Genomic DNA, 20824 nt, shown 5'->3' on the forward strand with positions numbered 1-20824 from the left:
GCATTGCATAGCTCCTCTGATAGCCTCCTCTCTTCTCCTCTCCTCGCTACGTGACCTAGCTTTGCTCCTACACGACGCCTGACGACAAAGGGTATAACTAGAACACGACCACTGTTTAAAAAAAACGTAAAAAAAACAAGAGCGCGTAAAAAGTGTGTTTTTTGTCCCGCAACAATAATCGTCATCTGGCTTGCTTGCGTTTCCTATCTCGAAAACTCGGTGCTCGCAACTTTACTATCAAGAATGCTGTGTCACGCTGATAGCGAGTACTCTGTTCATCACAGGGAAGTACCGGGCGTGTGGCGATAATGCAAGACATGCGACAGAGATGATTATTTTTGTCGAACAAAAGGATATCCTCAATTACGCGCTCTTTTAGGGGCGAAGCTCCTTAGAGTGGGTCGTTCCCTCCTCTGTAGTAGTATCTCTGTAGCCAGCTCTAGTCTAATGAATTGCTCACTAGATGGCGTTTCATGTATTTCTTAGAGCTCTAGTTTAATGTATTGCTCACTAGATGGCGTTTCATGTAATTCTTAGAGTTGCTGTTTAAAGGTGACAGATGGCGCTTGTATAATGCGAATGGCGCATGTCATTCGATGCCTGCGATCGTAAAAGGCGCTCGGTCTTGGTACGCTTCCTCTTTCGCTCGGAGTCGCCGGATGGAGGCAGCCAAGGCGCTCGCTCTTGGCGCGCTTTCTCTTTCGCTTGTCGCCGGATGGAGGCAGACAAGGCGCTCGCTCTTCGCGCGCTTTTTCTTTTGCTCGGGACCGGACACTTTCCCTGCATTTCACCGATCACAAAGCGGTGATAATGAAGGGACCACGTAAACCAACAGCGCAATAAAAGCTTGATATTTATTATATATACGGTGTTTCACACACTTTATATGATGTATTGGGCAAATTTCACAGAAGAGTTTCACGGTTTACCGATGATTCGCTCCGGAGCTTCGCCCCACTCATCATCATTCACCCCGTGGATATGCTGTGATTTTTTTTCTTTCTTTATTTTTTTGGAGATTAGGTCTTCAGAATAAAGGTAAATGATTCAAACTTGTACAGGAGATACGCGTGTTACCTCGATTCAGAAAGAAACAGTGCGTAATTGTTGTTTTTGTCGCAGTTCCATATGAGAAAGGAACACAGAAATTAATCTAGCTCTAATGGCGCATTCACGCTTGAGAAGCGAAAAAAAAAAGCGAAAACGCCAGGGCTGCCGAAATACCGTACTCGAGCGCGCGTCGAACGCGTTCTCATTTGTTCTGCCTCTCCTTCATGCCTTCGTCGCCGCCGCCTTCGTCACTTCTAGAATTCATTCTATTTGGCGCGTTTCCTGAGCATTTAATTTCGTACCAAATTGAAATACCGAATGCTAGTGTGCGTCTCAGAACCACGATATGATTACAAGGAACGCCGTAGTGGAGGGCTCCGGAAATTTTGATCATCAGGTGTTCTTTACCGTACACCTGAATCTAAGTACACGGGCCTCAAGGTCTCGCCTCCATCGAAATGCGGCGGCCGCGGCCGGGATTCGATCTCGCGACATTCGGGTCAGCACACGACTGCCATGACCACTAGACCACCACGGCGGGTGCTGGGGTTACTTGCGAGCCATGAAAAGCAGTCCCTCCCACGATGTGCAGTCGAAAATTGCTAAATAACATGCAGCACCAAATAACTCGCATGATCTTACCACGTCAGTGCTTTTCGAGGAAGATGATTTACCAGCTCAACCTAATGTAAGTTTTGTGTGCCGGCGTGCTCCATTATGTCCCTGGACCTCTGCAATTTCGAAAGTGAGTAATTCTCAGCCATGTTGTCGCACTGTCTGCACTTGTCAGACAGCATGCCAGAGCTGTGGAGATAACAATGACCAGTCTTTAATAAAATTGACACAAAGAAAAGAATGAATTGCGATGGCCTCCAAGAGGTAAACGAAAAATTCTCACAAGAAAAAACAAAGGGCATATTACTGCAACACATCAGCATGAGGAATTTGACACAGATGGCGGAGATGGCCTCCTCGTCGGCCACCACGGAATCAAAACTAGAGCCCCTTGGCTCCAGTAACGCCGGTCCATCAAGAGGTGGTAAAAAGTGCCGACGAACTAACACCCAGAAGCGACGCATACAGAGAACAGCACAAGCCTGGACACAACTACGTGGTCATGCTTACGTACGATCACTATCTCTGGTCTCTCAATATCAGCTAAAAGAACGAGTTTTAGGAGGCGTCCCTGTCGGATTCGGTAACCAAGGTTGTGTCCCGACATATAATTGGGATAGAAAGGGAAGAAAGAGAGAAAAGATAGAAGGCGACAGAAGAAATAGAGGGAGAGAGAAAGAGAAAAGCGGACAAAAAATTACAGCACATCCACGGGGTGAATGATGAGGAGTTGGGCGATGCTCCGGAGGGCATCATCGGTAAACCCTGAATACGAGTAATTCGTCCCACTAAAGTAAACACGTGAGAAATGTTAAATGACATCATTTATATTTTCATAACATCACATCTTTTCATCATATTTCATCATACTACAAGTATAGTTTTATAACATCTCGTATCTCGCATCGGCTGCTCAACAGTCACCTGTGAAGCGCCGGCGGTGGCCATTTCTCCTTATGTAGAGCTAGGCTAGAGAAGTTCCAGAGGGATGGCCTCGGGACTAAGGCCTCGCAGTCGGCGACTGTAGCGGTGGGCAGGAGTATCCACTGCAGGAACGGGTTGCGGGATCGGACTGGCAGAACTGCTTCGTGAAGGGGTGGTGAGCATCAGGCGTTGAAGTCCGAAGAACCGAAGAGCCTAGCGTCGTATTCCTCAGAGAAATCGTGGTTGCTGCTCGAGCTTCCCACTTCGTCGTCCTCAGTTATCTAGCCGGCCTTGAGCCGTGTTTTCATCATATACAATTACCGCCATCTAGCGGACACTCCACGAACTAAACGAGAGGTGGCTACTACATACATCGGGGACGCACGACCCACGGCTTAAGGAGCTTCGCTCTTAAAAAGAAGGGAAGCAAGAGAGAAAACATATAAAGACAGAGAAATAAATAGGCAGAGAGAGAGAGAGAGAGATAGAAAGAAACAGATGCTAAAAAGATATGCCATGTATAGCCATGTATTGTAGAGAATAGCAAGGGGTGTGAAAGGTAGAGGTGAGAGCTTAAAAGACTAACCAAGAGCTAGCTAGGTGACCACCAGCTCTGCTGTGACCCTGCCTCATGTGACGTAGTGCAAGACGCGCTAATTTTTTTCGAAAGGGTAGAAGGTGCCCCATCCTGGCGCTCGGTATTGAATGCGTCAATGGCTGCTCATTTCTAGAAGGTGACATCTCCTTTCCGTTCTGTTCTTTCTCTCACGCCTCTTCCTCCTGAGAAATCTAAGAAAACGTGTACAGTGACAAGCCCTGCGTACTTCCGCGCCCTGCCTTTCTCACATTGCCAGTAAAACACAGTATATTATGATTATCTTTCTGTTCTCCGTCTCTTCAGTTACGGTGTACATTGCATTGGGAAAAAAACGTACACTGGTTGTTCCGTTTGCCAGAGGCTGACTGGCTCTAGAAGTAAACGATTTTAAATGCTGAATATATGTTCCCCTAGGAAGAAAGACGAGCACCTGTGTAGGAGTAAAAAAATGCAGGTTAGTTCAAAGACTATGCCAGGATAACCCCAACTAATTTGAAAACATTTTCGATGTGCTTACTTTTTCGCGTTCAGAACAACGTCGAGTTTTGTGCAGCTGTTCTGTGGCAATACTGCTGCCTTTTCAACTTCTTCTTTTCATACTACGTGTCGATGATCCCCGGGATACTGGCGGTCCGCAGGTGTGCCTGACTGGTTCACTGAAGCGAAGTCGAATGGCGAACGAATTGCATCGTTACAAACTGTGCCCCCTCCCCTCCTTTCGTTTGTCGATGAGCGTATTGTACTTGTCATTCGACATTTCGGTCCTGCACGCGTGGTGTTTTTTCAACAAAATATTTATCTTTAATATTGCTAACGCACATTGCTCTATAGAAAAGCCAGCATTTTTCCACGATTTCAACGTACAGACATATGTTACATCCAATTAATGACATCATTGCGTTAGAGAAGCGAAGCTTTTCCTGTCTATATTCACAAAAACTGACAAAGGCTTTAATAATGGGCATGCAATATATTTATGTTATAGAATGTTTCATGAGACCAAAATCTCTGGAGTAAGAGCTCTTTTGCAACCGACAGCAGCCTGTCGCAACCACCGTCAGCGACACTAGCTCCCCGTTTCGACTCAATGTCTCATTTTTTACAACACTCAAGCGAATTGCGATATCTGCAAGTTGGAGGAGGAAACACTGACGCTCTTTATTCACTACACACACACTGTAAAATACCAATAACCCTGGCGTGGTATGTAATACAATTCGTCCCATTGTGCACAGATTTCGAGTGACAATAACGAGCCGATAATATAGCTGTGAAACCTTGCAGAAGCAATGTCTTCTTCAGAGCGGCGCAGTTCCACTCGCCTCTAAGACAATCACGGCAGTCACGGCAATGATAATAGCACAAAGAATTATCAGCTGCACGACCAGAGTGCCATTTTTTCAGCCATTTACCACTCGCAAAGAGCGAGCTTACAGTGGAAAGACTACAGCGGAGAGCTTCTTCTTTACCATCACGCTTTCGATACTGTATCGCGTGAGAGATCTAAGCACGACCATATGCGCACAGTCGCGTGCGCATATGATCGTGCTTGTTCAAACGTGCGCTGATACGCATTATCGGTCAGTGCGGGCATGCTGCTCTGCACAGGATGGCAGAGAGAGTGCTTCGAGGACCAGGCCGGAAATGAGACAGGCGGCGCCACGCGGAGCCCGTTGCCAAGCGTGTGTGTGCGTTCCACCCTGCACAGCTACTGTAGTCGCTAAAATGTCCGGAAAATGACGATGCACTTCTGATCGGCCAAAATGCGTGACGCCAAGCGCAGCTGTCCAACGATCTCCATGGTTTGCGAGTTGTTTTCACCAGCCGACATGCTTGCAGAAATGGGAACATTGTGACGTACGGAGTGACCGAGCGTCATGCGAAGTCAGTTAATGCGGCAGTATCGTTCGTATGATTGTCTCGGAAATAATCTTGGTTAATGGACGCTATATCTACAGCGTTGATGATATTTTTGTATAATTTTATCATTTCTGCAGTTTTACGTGCTAAAACACCGATATTATTTTGAGGCACACCATAATGGGCGGCTGCGGATTAATTAGGACCACCTGGTGTTCGTTAACGTCAATCTACATCTAAACACCCGACTGTTTCCGCGGCACATTTAAGCTTAGGGTCTGTGTACAATTACTAACGAATGTTTTCAAGTACATTGTTCATCGTGCGAGGTACCTGGCTCCCCAGTCAAACAATTGTCTTTTTACAGTTGTGCGGAGTACGACCTTTCGAAGAGCGTGTGCACAAGGAAATTAACCCCATCTGCATTTTAACGTGGTAGCATTAAGTGCCCGTGTCGCAGAAATTTTACTGCCGGCATTGGCGTCGTTAGTTTTGAGCGAGAAATTGCCGTAGAATGCGTCGCCGGTAAAGTTGCCTCGGGATTACGAAGTACTTGTAAATCAGAAAACACCCTTCTTTACCCCGTTCATCAAGCCGTGAAGTTCACGATGCCATTATAAACATACAAGAGTTACGCATCATATTCGCGCATCAACGTGAGCGTCTCGTTCGAAGCTCCACTATACGTCGACGCTGCGAATGAGCTGCACAGTACCATGGCGAATGTCGGAATTATAAATACGAGCGAGCACCAAAAGGCCGTCACCAAATAACTCTGCAGAATCACCAGTATATAATACATACAGCAATCTGCAGGAGCTGAGATTTATTGATGACGACCGGTTTGCTTATGACGACGGGGCGGGGCATGCCGTGAGTGTGACGTTATTCCTGCTGGAATTATACGGTGACGCATGTAGACGCGACCTTTAGCTCTTCGAGAGCGATCAAAGTCACTGATGGCTCTCGCCTACTAATTGAAGCGGAGCAGATTAACTAATTAAGTAAACGCATGTGTCATCAAAACATCCCTAATCTTAACTGAAAAGGAACAGAATCTCCTGCTTATGTCAAAATGAGTTGTTTCTATCTGAATTCTTCAGGTGCTATGTTTGGGTTAGAGCTGTGCACGGGCCGTATTTCCGAGCCCGAGCCCGGCCCGGGCCCGCTGACTTTGTCGAAGGCCCGCCCGAGCCCGTAGGCAAAGGGCTGCGAGCCCGCCCGGCCCGGCCCGACGTACGAAAACACAATCCCGGGCCCGGCCCGGCCCGGCCCGGCTTTTTGAAGGTTCGCTGCGAAAACAAAACATCATTTTTCGGTAATTTGGCGTTTTATTGAGCATAGCAAATGTGATCAAACGACACACGACGAACAGTCTCTATTACACAAATTACAAATTGTCGTGCAAAAACAGCAAGCAAGTAGACGGCCTCATGCCAGCAACAATGGAGTTCGCTCGCCAAAGCCGTCACGTGTATGGGGTATGCCCATGCAAGCGTCAGCTTGCACGAAGGCGATCTACATCGGGTCGCTCGTCGCTGTCGCGTACATTTTCACTCATATGGGATTTGGCCTTAAATCTAACGCGAACAGTCGCGTGGCGCCGTCACTAGCTCAGGTGGTGTTCTGTTTGTCGGAGTGCAACAGAGGCAGTGCTTTACCTGCTCCCCTTTTCTTTAAAGTAGCGAATGGAAAGGAAAAGCGGTAAAGGGCGGTCGCGGAAAAGGCGCTGTATGCGTGCTGGAAAACAATTCCCGCTCATTCTCTATATTTCGGGCTTGAGTCGGGCTTTGCACCGGGCCCGAGCCCGGCCCGATAAAACTCCGAGTAGCCCGAGCCCGGCCCGGGCCCGAGGTGAAAATACGTCGGCCCGCCCGAGCCCGGCCCGCGGGCCGGGTCGGGCTCGGGCTTTCGGGCTACCCGGAGCCCGTGCACACCTCTAGTTTGGGTACGCTTTGAAGAAAGCTTTTGAACGTGATTCAGGTTACTTGTGACGTTCTGACGCTGAAGGTATACTTTAATTCGGTTTGGCAAAACAATCAAACTTCAGTGTCGTTATTGGCGCCTGTATGTCCACTCTTGCTTCTTTTGCACCCTGTTTTCCTTGCATTCGACCACCTTCGCTCGATAAATATCAATAAGCCCACTTTCTCTCTGACGCAATAGGGAAAAGCCAACACTATTGTGTCATGCCCTGCTTGTTATTGTGTGCTGACGCTGTACTGCACTGCAGCCGCATGTACATTGCAGCAACGGGGGGGGGGGGGGGGGGGGGGGGGGGCAGGGGTGAAACGCACAGCCCAACCTAGTCTAATCTGACCATAAAATGTCTAACCTAAGTGATGTGTCCGACCAGGCCCGTAGCCAGGGTGAGGGGTGCCCTTGAGACCCCCCCCCCCCCGAAATTTTGGTGAAGTATGTGTTTTTACCAAAAATAAATAATAAAAGTAGGTGTTTTTCTCAAAAAGTCCAGGTTTCAGCATGTGCCCCCCCCCCCCCCCTCCCCGAAAAAAAATTCCTGGCGACGGTCCTGTGTCCGACAACGACAGCGCTGCTGTTTGCGAGAAGACACTATCTCTACCGGCTATTTCGCAGTTCTTTTCCCTTCAGAACCAATCTCCTCGATGATCATAGCTGCCGCCTTGCTTCCGATCATCATAGCTGCTGCTTGGGTAGTGCCGCTCACGATATCAGGCATCACGGATGCGTCGCTCACCCGTAGACCAGTTACGTTGCCTCGGACCCTGAATGAATGGGTGTTGACATGGAAAATACGTTGCACATTTGAGTGGACAGAACTGTTCAAAATTACGTGGAATGCGTTACGGTGTCCTCACACATTTGTATGAAGTCATCTTTTTATGCTGCTTTACCTTCTTTTTCTCTTTGTAGTTCCTATTTCCACAATGTTCGCTTGGCTTTAGAATCAAAGTAATGTGGATGAAATTACTGAGTGTTCATACGGCCGGTTCGTATAATTTCTGATCATTTTGCTACGCCGCTAATTATGCCTCATTTCACAGTCACAATATGACATGAATTCTTGCTTTGTCTGCACTGAGTTACCTGTATGCGACACGTCTGTATTTCTGAAACGCATTGTACTCATTCATTTAGTTTTCCGGCTAGCACCTCTATGCTGGTCCTTTCAGACAATGCAGATATTTTTAATAAATAAAACTCGTATGACTGTCAGGTCCCTGTCGTTTTTGCCCACGAACAGGAGCTACCCTTTTCAAAGATAGCGCCGGTCTGACGTAAGAGAGCATCCGCGTTGCCTGCGCGCCGAGCGCGGTCAGTTTTAGATATGACCATTAAAATTAGATGATGAATATCTCGAATTGCGCGCAATTAATGCGATTGGTAAAAAAGGGTATGCCATGAATTGTGATACTGCACATTTTTCCCATATTTACAACTACCTTCAAGTCAAAATTATAAAACTGAGATGAATGCTAGATGATATACCTGACATACCAACGAGATTAATGCTACATGATATACCTGGTCAGAGTTGATTAATATAAATGAGAAGCAACATGGGGCCTAAGACAGTACCTTGCTAAAAGCCGCAATCAACTATCTGAAATGAAGAGTTGTGGCCGTTGGCATAGTCCCTCCGTTGGTGAGCAAACATTGAATCCACTTTAAAACTTGGAGGACGCTAGAGCTTCGCCTGCAAGAGTAGAATGCAATAGCGTAATCAGGTCGCGTGCGCATCGCCTTCTCAACTGCTAGCCTGCTTCGGTTCTCGGTAGATGCCTCAACCGTGCCGAAAGGAAACGAACGTCTGTGCACGTAACATTGGCTGTTCCAAACTATCATAGAATGCTTACTGCAAGTTCAGTCGCGAAGTGCCCACTACGCCATAGTTCTTCGTTTTGCGAATCAGTGAAGGGCCCATTACGCGTCCGTAAGGCAACACGCCAACCTAGTGCTCACTTTGCTGATGCTTTTGCGGATGATGATGACTAAATATGTTAGAGTGCTTTGTAATAGGTGGGCCTTTAAAACACCCACTCTTTGTGCAATTCGCATAGTTTGACGCCTAGCGCGATTCTACGCTTCTGTCACTCAAAATTACGGGTTAAGGAGACTCCTGCTACTACATGACCTTCATATAGTGTTTTTTTTTTTTTCAACAGCAGTTTCAAACAATAGCGTGGCTCTTTGGTAGAATGCCTGCTTGCAACACAAAAGGCCTGGGTTCGATTCTCACTCAAACCGAAGATTTTTATTCTTTATTTTCTTTGCATCTTTCTCGACTTTTCGCTCATGGGCAACGCTGGTTTTTCCCTCACAACCAACGATGGCGATGCCGACAACGGAATTTCTGCGAAACGAGCGCCTTAACGCTATCGCGTTAGAAAGGTTACCGTCAAGATTGAGTTGGTGCAGCTTGTAAAGCAACTGTCAATGGCAAACCTTATCGGATGCTTTCGAAAAGGCTACAAAAGAGCGGTCGGCTAGCACTGATTTATCAAGAAACTGTTGTAAGTGATGAATAAAGGATAACTGCTTTTCACATTAATATTGTCACGTGGTCGCGATGGCGGAGAAAGCAAATACTTTCATCCGTAAGGATGAAATTGCTTATTGGGTTAACTTGTGCCCAGCAAAAAGAATGACACTGAGATTGCAACGATATCAGCACACACATTCGTCGGTCGTCGATAAAACTGACGGTCGTCGTCTTTTATACATGAGTGATCGAAAATTCCAGCGCTATCTGTGGTGATCGCGTTAGCTCCAGAATAAAGTCGACTACTCGATCGCATGGTGCGCGCAATCTTACAAAAAAATACGATGAGAAATTAACTACAATAAGTTATTCTTTACCTTTTGGCGAGAAATTTTCTCTTCACTTATTTTGTCACCTCTGAAGCAGGGAAGAAATTCAAATATGGTGGGAATCGAGAGCACCCGCCCTTTTGGCTCCTCGTTCCCCAGCTAGCCCGTGTGCAGGCCCCGTGCGTTTCGACCACAGGGAACCGCCGTTAAACGGCAACATGGCGGCCGTGGAAACAAACAGTCAGTGCCATAAACCGCTCGTGAATGGCCTCAGGAACGTACATGGACCTACATGTACCGGAACCTTCGTACATGGCCTACAGAGATCGATTTTCGCTGAAAAAGCGCCACCTTTGATTATATATTTAAGTAGCTATAGAAGCGTACACAATCATACGCGGTACAAAAGTATTACCTGCCGTGTTAACTTAGCACGTACGGGGTCGCGCCGCTAAGCTCGAGGGTGCTGATTCGATTATGGCCACGGCGGCCGCATTTCGACGGAGGCAAAATGCATAGGACAGCCGGGTGCTTAGATGTGGATTCACGTTAACGAACTCCAGGAGGTCCTAATCAATCCGCAACCCCCCATTATGGTTTACCTCAAAATAATATCGGGGTTTTAGCACGTAAAACTCCAGAAATTATAATGTCACACAAAAATATCATCAACGCCCTAAATATATAGCGTCCATTAAGCAAGGTCCTTTCCCAGACAATCATACGAACGATACCGCCGCATTAAGTGACTTCGCAGGACGCTCGGTAATTCCGTACGTCACAACGTTCCCATTTCTGCAAGCATGTCCTCTGGTGAAAACAACTCGCAATCCATGGAGATCGTTGGACAGCTGCGCTCAGCGTCACACACTCTGGCCGATCAGCCGTACATATTAAATATCCGGACATTTCAGCGACTGCAGCAGCTGTGCAGGGTGGAACGGGCATATACACTTGTCAACGGGCTCAGCGTGGCGCCGCATGTCTCATTTCCGGCCTGGTACTCGAAGCCCTCTCTCTGCTCTCCTGTGCAGAGCAGCACGTCCGCCCTGACCGATAATGCGTATCAGTGCACGTTTGAACATGGTTTCCACTATTACTGCATTAGCGCACGCGACTGTGCGCATATGATCGTGCTTAGATCTCTCACGCGATACAGTATCGAAAGCGTGATGGTAAAGAAGAAGCTCTCCGCTGTAGTCTTTCCACTGTAAGCTCGCTCTTTGCGAGTGGTAAATGGCTGAAAAAATGGCACTCTGGACGTGCAGCTGATAATTCTGTGTGCTATTATCATTGCCGTTATTGTCTTAGATGCGAGTGGAACTGCGCCTCCCTGAAGAAGGCATTGCTTCTGCAAGGTTTCACAGCTATATTATCCGCTCGTTATTGTCACTCGAAATCTGTGCACATTGGGAAGAATTGTACGACATACCACGCCAGGAATATTGGTATTTTTAAAGGTGTGTGTGTGTAGTGAATATAGAGCGTCAGTGTTTTCTTCGCTAACTTACACATGCCGTAGTTCACTTCAGTGTTATAAAAAATGAAACATTGTGTCGAAACGGGGAGCTAGTATCGATGACGGTGGTTGCGACAGGCTGCTGTCGGTTGCAAAAGAGCTCCTATACCCGAGATTTGATTGGTCTCATGCAACATACTATAACATAAATATATTGCATGTCCATTATAAAAGCCTTTGTCAGTCTTTGTGAATATAGTCAGGAAAAGCTTTGCTTCTCTAACGCAATGATGCCATTAACTGGATGTAAGAAATGTCTGTACGCTGAAATCGCGAAGAAATGCTGGCTTTTCTACACAACCATGTGCGTTATCAATATCAAAGACAAATATTTTGTTGAGAAAACACCGCGGGTGAAGGACCGAAATCTCAAATGACAAGTACGATACGCTCATCAAAAAATGAAAGGAGGGGAGGGGGGCACAGTTTGTAACGATTCAATTCGTTTGCCATTCGCATCGCTTCAGTGAACCAGTCAGGCACACCTGCGGACCGCTAGTACTCCGGGAGTCATCGACACGTAATATGAAAAGAAAAAGTTGAAAAAGCAGCAGCATTGCCACAGAACAGCTGCACGAAACTCGACATTGTTCTGAACGCGAAAAAGTAAGCAATATCGAAGGTCCTTTCGAAATAATTAGGGTTATCCTGGCATATTCTTTGAACGAACCTACATTCTTTTTTCTTACTCCTGCACAGGTACTAGTCGTTCTTCCTTCATATATTCAGCGTTTAAAATCGTTTACTTCTACAGCCAATCAGCCTCTGGCAAGCGGAACAACCAGTGTACGTATTTTTTTTTCCAATGCAAGGTTCACCATAACTGTAGAGACGGAAAACTGAATGATAATCATACTATACTGTGTTTTACGGGCATTCTGAGAAAGACAGAGCCCAGAAGTACGCAGGGCTTGTCACTGTACACGTTTTTATAGATTTCTTAGGAGGAAAGGAGTTTAACGGAGAATAGAAAGGAAAAGAGATGCCACCGTCTAGGAATGAGAACAGCCTTTGACGCATTCAATACCGAGCGCCAGGATGGGGAACTTTCTACCATTTCGAAAAAAATTAGCGCATCTTGCACTACGTCGCACGAGGCTGGTTAACAGGAGAGCTGGTGGTCACCTAGCTAGTTCTGTCTTGGTTAGGCTGTCAACCTCTCACTTCCACCTTTCACACCCCTTGCTATTCTCTGCTATACATGATTATGCATGCCGTTTTTTCTCTATCTCTTTAGTATCTGTTTCTTTCTATCTCTATCTCTCTGCCTATTTATTTGTGTCTTTTTATGTCTTTCTCTCTTCCTTCTCTTTCTTTCTGTTCATTTTCTCTCTCTCTCTCTCTCTCTCTCTGTAGTTCTTCTGTCGCCTTCTATCTTTTCTCTCTCTCTTCGTTTCTATCTCAATTATATGGCGAGACGCCACCTTGGTTACCGATTATAACAAAGACGCCTCCTAAAACTCGTTCATATTGAGAGACCAGAGATAGTGACGGTACGTAAGCGTGACCACGTAGTTGTGTCCAGGCTTGTGCTGTTCTCTGTATGCGTCGCTTCTGGATATTCGTTCGTCGGCATTTTTTAACCCCTCCTGAGGGACCGGCGTGACTGGAGCCAAAGGGCTGTAGTTTTGATTCCGTGGTGGCCGACGAGGACGCCATCTCCGCCTTGTGTGTCAGACTTCTCATGCTGACGTGTTGCAGTAATATGCCCTTTGTTTTGCCTTGCGAGAATTTTTCGTTTACCTCTTGGAGGCCATCGCAATTCATTCTTTTCTCTGTGTCAATTTTATTAAAGACTGGTCATGGTTATCTCCACAGCTCGAGCATGCTGTCTGACAAGTGCAGATAGTGCGACAACATGGCTGAGATTGATTCACTTTCGAAATTGCAGAGGTCCAGGCACTTAATGGAGCACGTCGGCCCACAAAACTTACCTTAACTTGAGCACGTAAAGCATCTTCCTCGAAAAGCCTTGATGCGGTAAGATCATGCGAGCTATTTGGTGCTGCATTTTAATTAGGTCACGCGAATGCGCGCTTAAAAGCAATTTTCGATTATACATCGTGGGAGGGACTGCTTTTCATGGCTCGCAAGTAACCCCAGCACCCGTCGCGGTGGTCTAGTGGTTATGGCGCCCGTGTGCTGACCCGAAGGTCGCGAGATCGAATCCCGGCCGCGGCAGCCGCATTTCGATGGAGGCCAGAGCCTTGAGGCCCGTGTACTTAGATTGAGGTGTACGTTAAGGAACACCAGATGGTCAAAATTTCCTCAGCCCTCTACTACGGCCTTCCTCATAATCATATGGTGGTTCTGGGATGTAAAGCTCCAACAAACTAGCATTCGGTACTTGAATTCGGTATGAAATTAAATGCTCAGGAAACGGGCAAAGTAGGATGAATTATCGAAGTGACGAAGGTGGCGACGACGAAGGCATGCAGGAGTGGCAGAACAAATGTGAACACGTTCGAAGCGCGCGAGCACGGTTTTTCGGCCGCTCTGGCGTTCTCGCTCTTTCTCCGCTTTTCAAATGTGAATGCACCATTAGAGCTAGATTAATTTCTGCGTTCCTTTCTGATATGGAACAGCGACAAAAACAGCAATTATGCACTGCTTCTTTCTGAATCGAGGCAACACGCGTATCTCCTGTAAAAATTTGAATCATTTACCTTTATTTTGATGGCCTAAACTGTAAAGGAAAAAAAAGAAGAGCGCGTAAAAGAGGATCTATTTTTGTTCGACATAAATAACCATCTCTGCCGCATGTCTTTCCTTGCATTATCGCCGCACGACAGGTACTTTCCTGTGATGAACAGAGTGCTGGCTATCAGCGTGACACAGCATTCTTGATAGTAAAGTGGCGAGCACCGAGTGTTCGAGAAAGGAAACGCAAGCAAGCCAGATGCCGTTTATCGTTGCGGGACAAAAACACACTCATTACGGGCTTTCGTTTCTTTTCTACGTTTTTGTTTACCAGTGGTCTTGTTCTAGTTATACCCTTTGTCGTCCGGTGAGGAGCAAGCTACGCCACGTCGCCAGTAAAGGAGGAGAGAGGAGGCTATCAGAGTAGTTGTGTAATGCAGGTCACATGACCAGCGCACCGGGGGAGGAACGGACCAGTCAGAGAGCGCTTAATTTGTTTTTTTTTTTTTTAGAGTATAAATGAACCCTTTATAGTTTATAGCTGCCGTTGCTACAGCGCTGGATAAAAATTATGGGCAGCGTTTATGGAACGGATGTCAAAGGGATAGCTACGTACAGCTGCTTATTTCGAAAGCGCTTTCCGTTGCCGTCAAATATTGTGGGTGTATTCTTCGTTTAGCAGAAACGAGATACTGGGCCCACTAGTATAGACACTTTGCAGGGTCCAGGCACGGGAACAACACCGGAGTAGGAGCATGAGCGGTGACATCGACGCACTGGCCTGTGCCCTGTGGGGGCGAGGCGCTGCACCACAAAACCCTGTGGGTCTGCTAATTGCGCTCGTTAACCTAATAGCCCACGTGCCTTTCACAGACCTGCCCGTGCTGCGGGATTACGAGCTCGGGGAGCTGCGCCAACAGTACGACTACGTAATCGGTGAGATAACGAATTAGTTGTTGCTTTCATCGCAGATCTGCCTGCAGCGAGTTGACTTCCCCAAAGTGCTCAGTGCGACATTGTTAGTGGCCGACTGTTTTCCTCGGAGCAGACAGAGGGTTCGAAAATGGCAATCTAGGAACATGTATGCAGGGTCTTCCTACGCGATCGTGGTTGCAATTTCGACAGAACGGGATAAGTTGAGGTGTTGTGGGGGCAGGGACGCGCTATAAGTAGACTGTGTTATGGCTGAACACGGATAAAGAAATTCTTTCTAAACGCCAGCAATGTTAGATCCAGTCGCACTATTGCTACATTCAAACGCAATCATTGGACCTCTGACTCATATTCAGTAGACATTACAACGATATCTCGCATTTCGATATCTCGCAGTCATTGTGCGATATCGCACAATGACTTCTAGAACGGCACTCAAGTCTTTCGTGCGCTACGACTGCTCTGTTGCTTTTCACTGTAGTAGAGAGGAGCAATTCTTACCTTGACCTTCAAGTGATAACACCCGCGCCCATGTAGGAACAAGCTATTCTACACCAAAAGATGTCGTGAGTTTTCGAATGTTATCATGTCATAAGCACATACTTCTCTGAGTATCTGATATTGACAACAAAGAGAGGGTGTCACAGGGAGGAGGAGGGGCACTATATTTCAATTTCATCGCCCACTCATGAAACAACAACAAAAGAAAACGAAAAGCAAGCAATGGCTTATTCCGCACACGTTTTAAGCGACTTGTCGCAAAGCTCGCAGAAGCATTTTCAGAGCTTACTGACAAGTGGGCTTATACGGTGTGTATCGGTGTCCTTCGAGTCACTTCGAGCCACTTTGAGTGCGACAGTGATCGATAGAAATCGTCTGCTTTATTTTCCAGCTATGCTAACGCTTGAAGCAAGTAGGTACACTCGCCACCATTTCGGCGCTAACGTGAGAAGCATCCACTAATCCATGCTTTTGAGGCCGGGCACTAAAGCTGTGCTCAGACAGAACCGAGAGCTGAATATTGTTCGGGGGTAACTGACGGGATCCGCACTTTGTGTTCAGAAGCACAATGCGTTATTACTGGGCTGTGATATTTCTAACGGTTTAGCAAACCATTACATATTAATCTACAGGCAATCACGGCCGATTGCGTAGTCAATGAGCGTGGGAAGCGTACTTGAATTCCAGTACATTATCAAATATATATACGTCTTATCAAGCATATCTACAAAGACTGCACCAGTAACAAAAAGCGCCAGGCCTGCGCGGAACACGCAGCACTGTCACAGCGAAAGCTGAAGGAGCGGCCTTTCTAGAGCCCGTTGTAAACACTCCTGGGGCGACTGCTACAGCTACAGTTGCGAGGCACGCACTACGCCAAAACTCGACATAATTTTGCGAAGTATGGAAGTAGCATTATTCTTCATACTGCGGGGAAACGAGGTATCCGATACAAATGCGTAATACATTGTGTGCACCTTGTAGGTGGTGTGGCTGATGACGAAAAATTATGGCTCAGCCCTTTGCAATGGGTGGGAAGCCCACCCACTCATTACGCTATTCGCACTGTGTGACGCCTTGTTGTTATTTTACTCTTCTACCACGCTGTATTACACCTGTTAACGTGATTTCTTGCCCGGTATGACACCTGTATAGGGTGTTTTTGCGAAGAACTTTCTGGCAGTGGCATGGCTCTGTGGTAGGACACGCGAGTGCCACGCAGGGGGCTGTTAGGACTCGGGCCCGGCGGGTGTCGTCATCGATAGCCGGCCCCGGTCGTCGAACCCGTCGCCCACCTTTTGCAGAGAGGAGAAGCGTTCTTAAGAGAGAACGGAGGTTTATTTACATATTTACGAGAGAGGTGGAGAGGGCATATTTTGTACAAGAGTCTTCGGCTTATATAGTCTCGCGTCGGCTAGCACTGAGATATCCGGGAAGCGATGACAGCGGCTCCTGCCAGTAAGGTGTCCTGCCGTCTCAGCGCTACGCCCACCAGAAAGGATAAAGGGGCCACAAAATAAACCTGGCGAGGAGCATGGTTCAGATCGATGTCCGACTTCGGAGGAGATGGCGGCAGGCGTCTGGAGCACGTGTATGTCTGCGTTCGCCAGAAGACATGCCGTGTTTCGATGTGAACCTCTCCGGCGGCGCCATCCCACGATGCGCCGCCTCGCTCGCCCTATCACAGTTGTCACAGGTGCATAAGTACCTCCCAGGAAAATGCGGGGTTCAGCGCGTCCGTCTAAGCGCCGGTCCCTGGGAAAAAGCTTTTGCATGACAGGTCCGTGGACAATGGCGTTCACAATGAGGAATTCGAGAGCCAGACGTAACAAGGCGTAGGTTCAAATCCCACTCAATCCTGGATATTTTTTTTTTCTCATTGTGCGCGATCGCGGTTACAGGCGGCGGCGGACAACGGTGCCACTCAAATCGGCTGTTGTTGTGATCTCATAACAGATGTCGCTGTAAAAAAAATATCAGGCTGAAAAAGTTTGCTTCGAAATAACGTTCAGGATAGAGCCCTCTCACAAGCTAGATATTTATTCGTTTGGCAGTCTATGAGCGTCGCATAATTACAGAGCTCGGCGCAGGCACTCTTTACATGTAGGATGCCTCCGCTCCTGCAACGTCGCGTATCAAACTATTCCAGCCACCCGGCGTACGAGCCTAGACGCCACAAAATTGATACTTGTTGCACGTATTTACCGGGAGCCCGTCGATCACGTACTGTATAATATAGTGCAATAGTTTACTGACGCGACCATTCACTTTTTTTATGTGAAATGCGGTTCGAAAGTTGGAGAAACAAACTTGTTATTCCCTTAATTAGCGATGACACGTTCACCCAACAATATGCGGTTTTCAGGGACAAATAGAAATACAGGGTATGTTGTGCCTATACACATATGAAGAATGCACTCTTAAAATAATATTTCAGTGCGAAATGAGCCCTAGAAGTCGCTGGTTATAAACACCGCCCTCCGCCGGCGACCGCCATTTGCCATGGTGTGTGTGACGTTTAGGCACACACGCCATGACAGCTACGCTCTGTGTGCTTCGTGGAGCGTAGCCGTCGTCTACCACCAAAGTTTCCGCCGCTGCAAATCATTTAACTTCAAGTCCAAGCTGATGAAAGCTGAAATAGCTCCATTGCACGCGCAGCTGACCACGTAACAAAATCATGCGCCGGAGGAATGTAGACGCTCGCAAAGTAAGCAGAATTGCTACATCACGGCTCGCTAGTGCGCCAGTGTTGCCCGACTCTCAGGCGTCTCGTCTGCTTATAAATCTATTCAATTATAAAGTAAGTGTTCGACTAAATGCGCCAAACTTTCGCCTGCTCGTTGGTGAACGCAAAAGGGTTAACACATAACACAGATTATGATCGAAAATTGGGGGTCGTGGCGCCTTTAACCAGCTTCACGACATTAGTTGCACTGACTAAAAACTATGTGAACTATAGTTGATGGCAAGTGGATGACAAAGGTTTGCCTTTCGGGTACGTGTGGTGTAGATAGCCGTTTTGAAATGACAAGTGAAGTAACGCGAGCGCAGAGGCCCTCTGAGGGTTGGCCCATTTTTACTGTAAAGCCCGTGCTCAGGTCACACAACTGGATGCTTTCCTGTGCAGATAAACCGATGTTTCTAAGGCGGTATTCATGGTCATTGTTATTACTTCGAAATACGACACGATCTTTTGAAGATACCAGCTTTTTTTCTCCATGATGAGGAAATTCACATCGCTCTATTAGGCAGTGTGTTGCGCCTCTTGTTGCCTGCTTTCCGTTACATTGCGTTTCAATGTGGTTGTTGTAATCTATTTCACGCGCCTTGCGCTCAAAGGAATCCGCGGCTGCAATTACTACTATACAATAACGGCATCATCAATACATTCAGCGAAAAAAACATGATTGAACATAGAATTACAACATGGCATGCAGTATCATAGCGCATTGGGCAGACATGTGTTTAAAACTGCATTTTGTAGAATTTCATTATTCACCTCTAGGAATATTATTTCCCGTTATTGAGTAAGCATGCGAAGCACATAATCGAAGAATATGCTGGACAACATGCTTTATTGGGTGCCAGGTAATCTGAAACTTGTTGATTGTAATTCTGTAAGGAAAAAACAACAACAACAACTCCTAAATTGAAGCGCAAAACATTTCCAGAGCGATAAGTCGTCTTGAAATGGATCGTCCTGCAGAATGACAAAAGTCGCAATAAAAATAAAAATCTAGAACTCCCGTGCGTTATCACGCCAGTGAGAGTACTGACTAACTATGACCCTATAAATGGGCCCCCTTTCCCCGTTTCGCTTTGTACATTGGTTTTGCCCTTCTGACTGCTTGAAACGTATCACTGCGCGCAGTTGGCGGCGGATCTGCTGGCTGCGTGGTTGCTAATCGCTTGTCTGCGAATCCGGACACAACTGTGCTGCTGCTGGAAGCCGGCGGTCTGGAAACCGCTTCGCGACAGATACCTCTAACTGCAGCCTACAACCTCGGTGGCCATGATGACTGGGACTATCGGACTGTGCCGCAGAGGAACTCCTGCCTTTCTTTCCACGAACAGGTGAGCCTTGGTTGCACTGGTGCCACGAAGGTTTCATTAACGTTGCCATGCAGAAACTATATTCGACATCGACGACAATAAAAAGAAATCGGTCACCTTTCTCACACTCGATTTAAGAGAAAACGTTATGAGAAGTATAAGTGAGCCGAGTAAGTATACGTTAAAAAGCTCTCCTCTGAATAAGCCACCAAAGGAGGTCTCCATCACTCAAGCACTCCTACGGGCTTTGCATGAAGCCTTTCTCACTCGAATCAGAAGTCAAATTACGCGAAGCACATTTTGTACTTTAGGCTTTAGGTTCAAGGAGGCGATCTTTGATCCTCAAGCCAGGACCTAGTTTTCTTGAATTTCAAAGCTTGAAATGTTTTTGAGGAACATCCATGCTACGCCTTTCTATTCATATTCATGTTCAAATCAATACCAATTTTATTATGATCTGAAATGCGCTCTAGAAAAGCGAATGCTGGATAATACGGCTCCGAAATTAGTTATGGGTTTATAACTTCATTAATGAGTCGGGTATACTTCAGAGCGTTGTCGGCGTCACGTATTTCAGGACAGCGTGTGTGTCCACAAATATATGAAAGTGCTGCATATTTCGGCAGCCCGATTTTAAGCGTGCACTACAATCTTTGCGAACGACATGACGCTCTACACCTTTGAATGCTGCTGCGAAAGACTTGTAGGACAGCAAATGTTTTCTGAGATTACACAACCCGTAAACTACAGACGCAGACTACGTGGTTAAGAAATTACCGTATAACTTAATTTCTTATTGCACCAATTGATCTTTCTAAGCTTGCACGTCTCTGCATTGTTACAGCGGTGCCCTTTGTCGCGAGGCAAGGTTCTAGGCGGAAGCAGCGTATTAAATTTCATGATGTACGTGCGAGGAAATCGCCACGATTATGACCGCTGGGCCCAAGCGTACGGAGCCACGGGTTGGGCATATGAGGATGTTCTGCCACATTTCAGGGACATTGAGGATTTTCGTGCCGGGCCAGTAGATGGTAAGTACTGTTGAAATCTACGGAGCCACTCACTCTCAGAAAGAAAGAGTATCGCTGAGCCCTGACTTGGCCCGTGTATGACTCTCTTTAAAGAGACACGTTAACTCTCTCTTGGGTTCAACGACTCACCAAAAAGACTATAATGATCTCCAAAGAGAGCTCACGTGTAAGTTTCGAGATAGTAGTATAAGTGGCAAGCAAGGACTTACAATGTCCTCGAGCGGTTGCGCTCCGGCCGCTCAAGGTCATTGCGACGCGAGGATCGACCTTGGGAGACAGCGTAGGAGAAATTTCACTCTCAAGGCA

The 20824-nt window shown here is 46.9% G+C and overlaps 1 protein-coding gene across 1 annotated transcript in view; it reads left to right on the forward strand.

Annotated features, from left to right (window-relative positions):
• Nucleotides 1-14752: 14752 nt before the first annotated feature.
• LOC119385773 (glucose dehydrogenase [FAD, quinone]) overlaps nucleotides 14753-20824 on the forward strand; it is a 36872-nt gene continuing 30800 nt past the window's right edge. The window contains exons 1-3 of the mRNA XM_037653160.1: nucleotides 14753-14933; nucleotides 19306-19508; nucleotides 20332-20518. Coding sequence (XP_037509088.1) covers nucleotides 14753-14933; nucleotides 19306-19508; nucleotides 20332-20518 — 571 coding nt within the window. The remainder of the gene's footprint in view (nucleotides 14934-19305; nucleotides 19509-20331; nucleotides 20519-20824) is intronic.

This window comes from Rhipicephalus sanguineus, chromosome 3 (genome assembly GCF_013339695.2).
Source record: "Rhipicephalus sanguineus isolate Rsan-2018 chromosome 3, BIME_Rsan_1.4, whole genome shotgun sequence".
Lineage (NCBI taxonomy): Eukaryota > Metazoa > Arthropoda > Arachnida > Ixodida > Ixodidae > Rhipicephalus > Rhipicephalus sanguineus.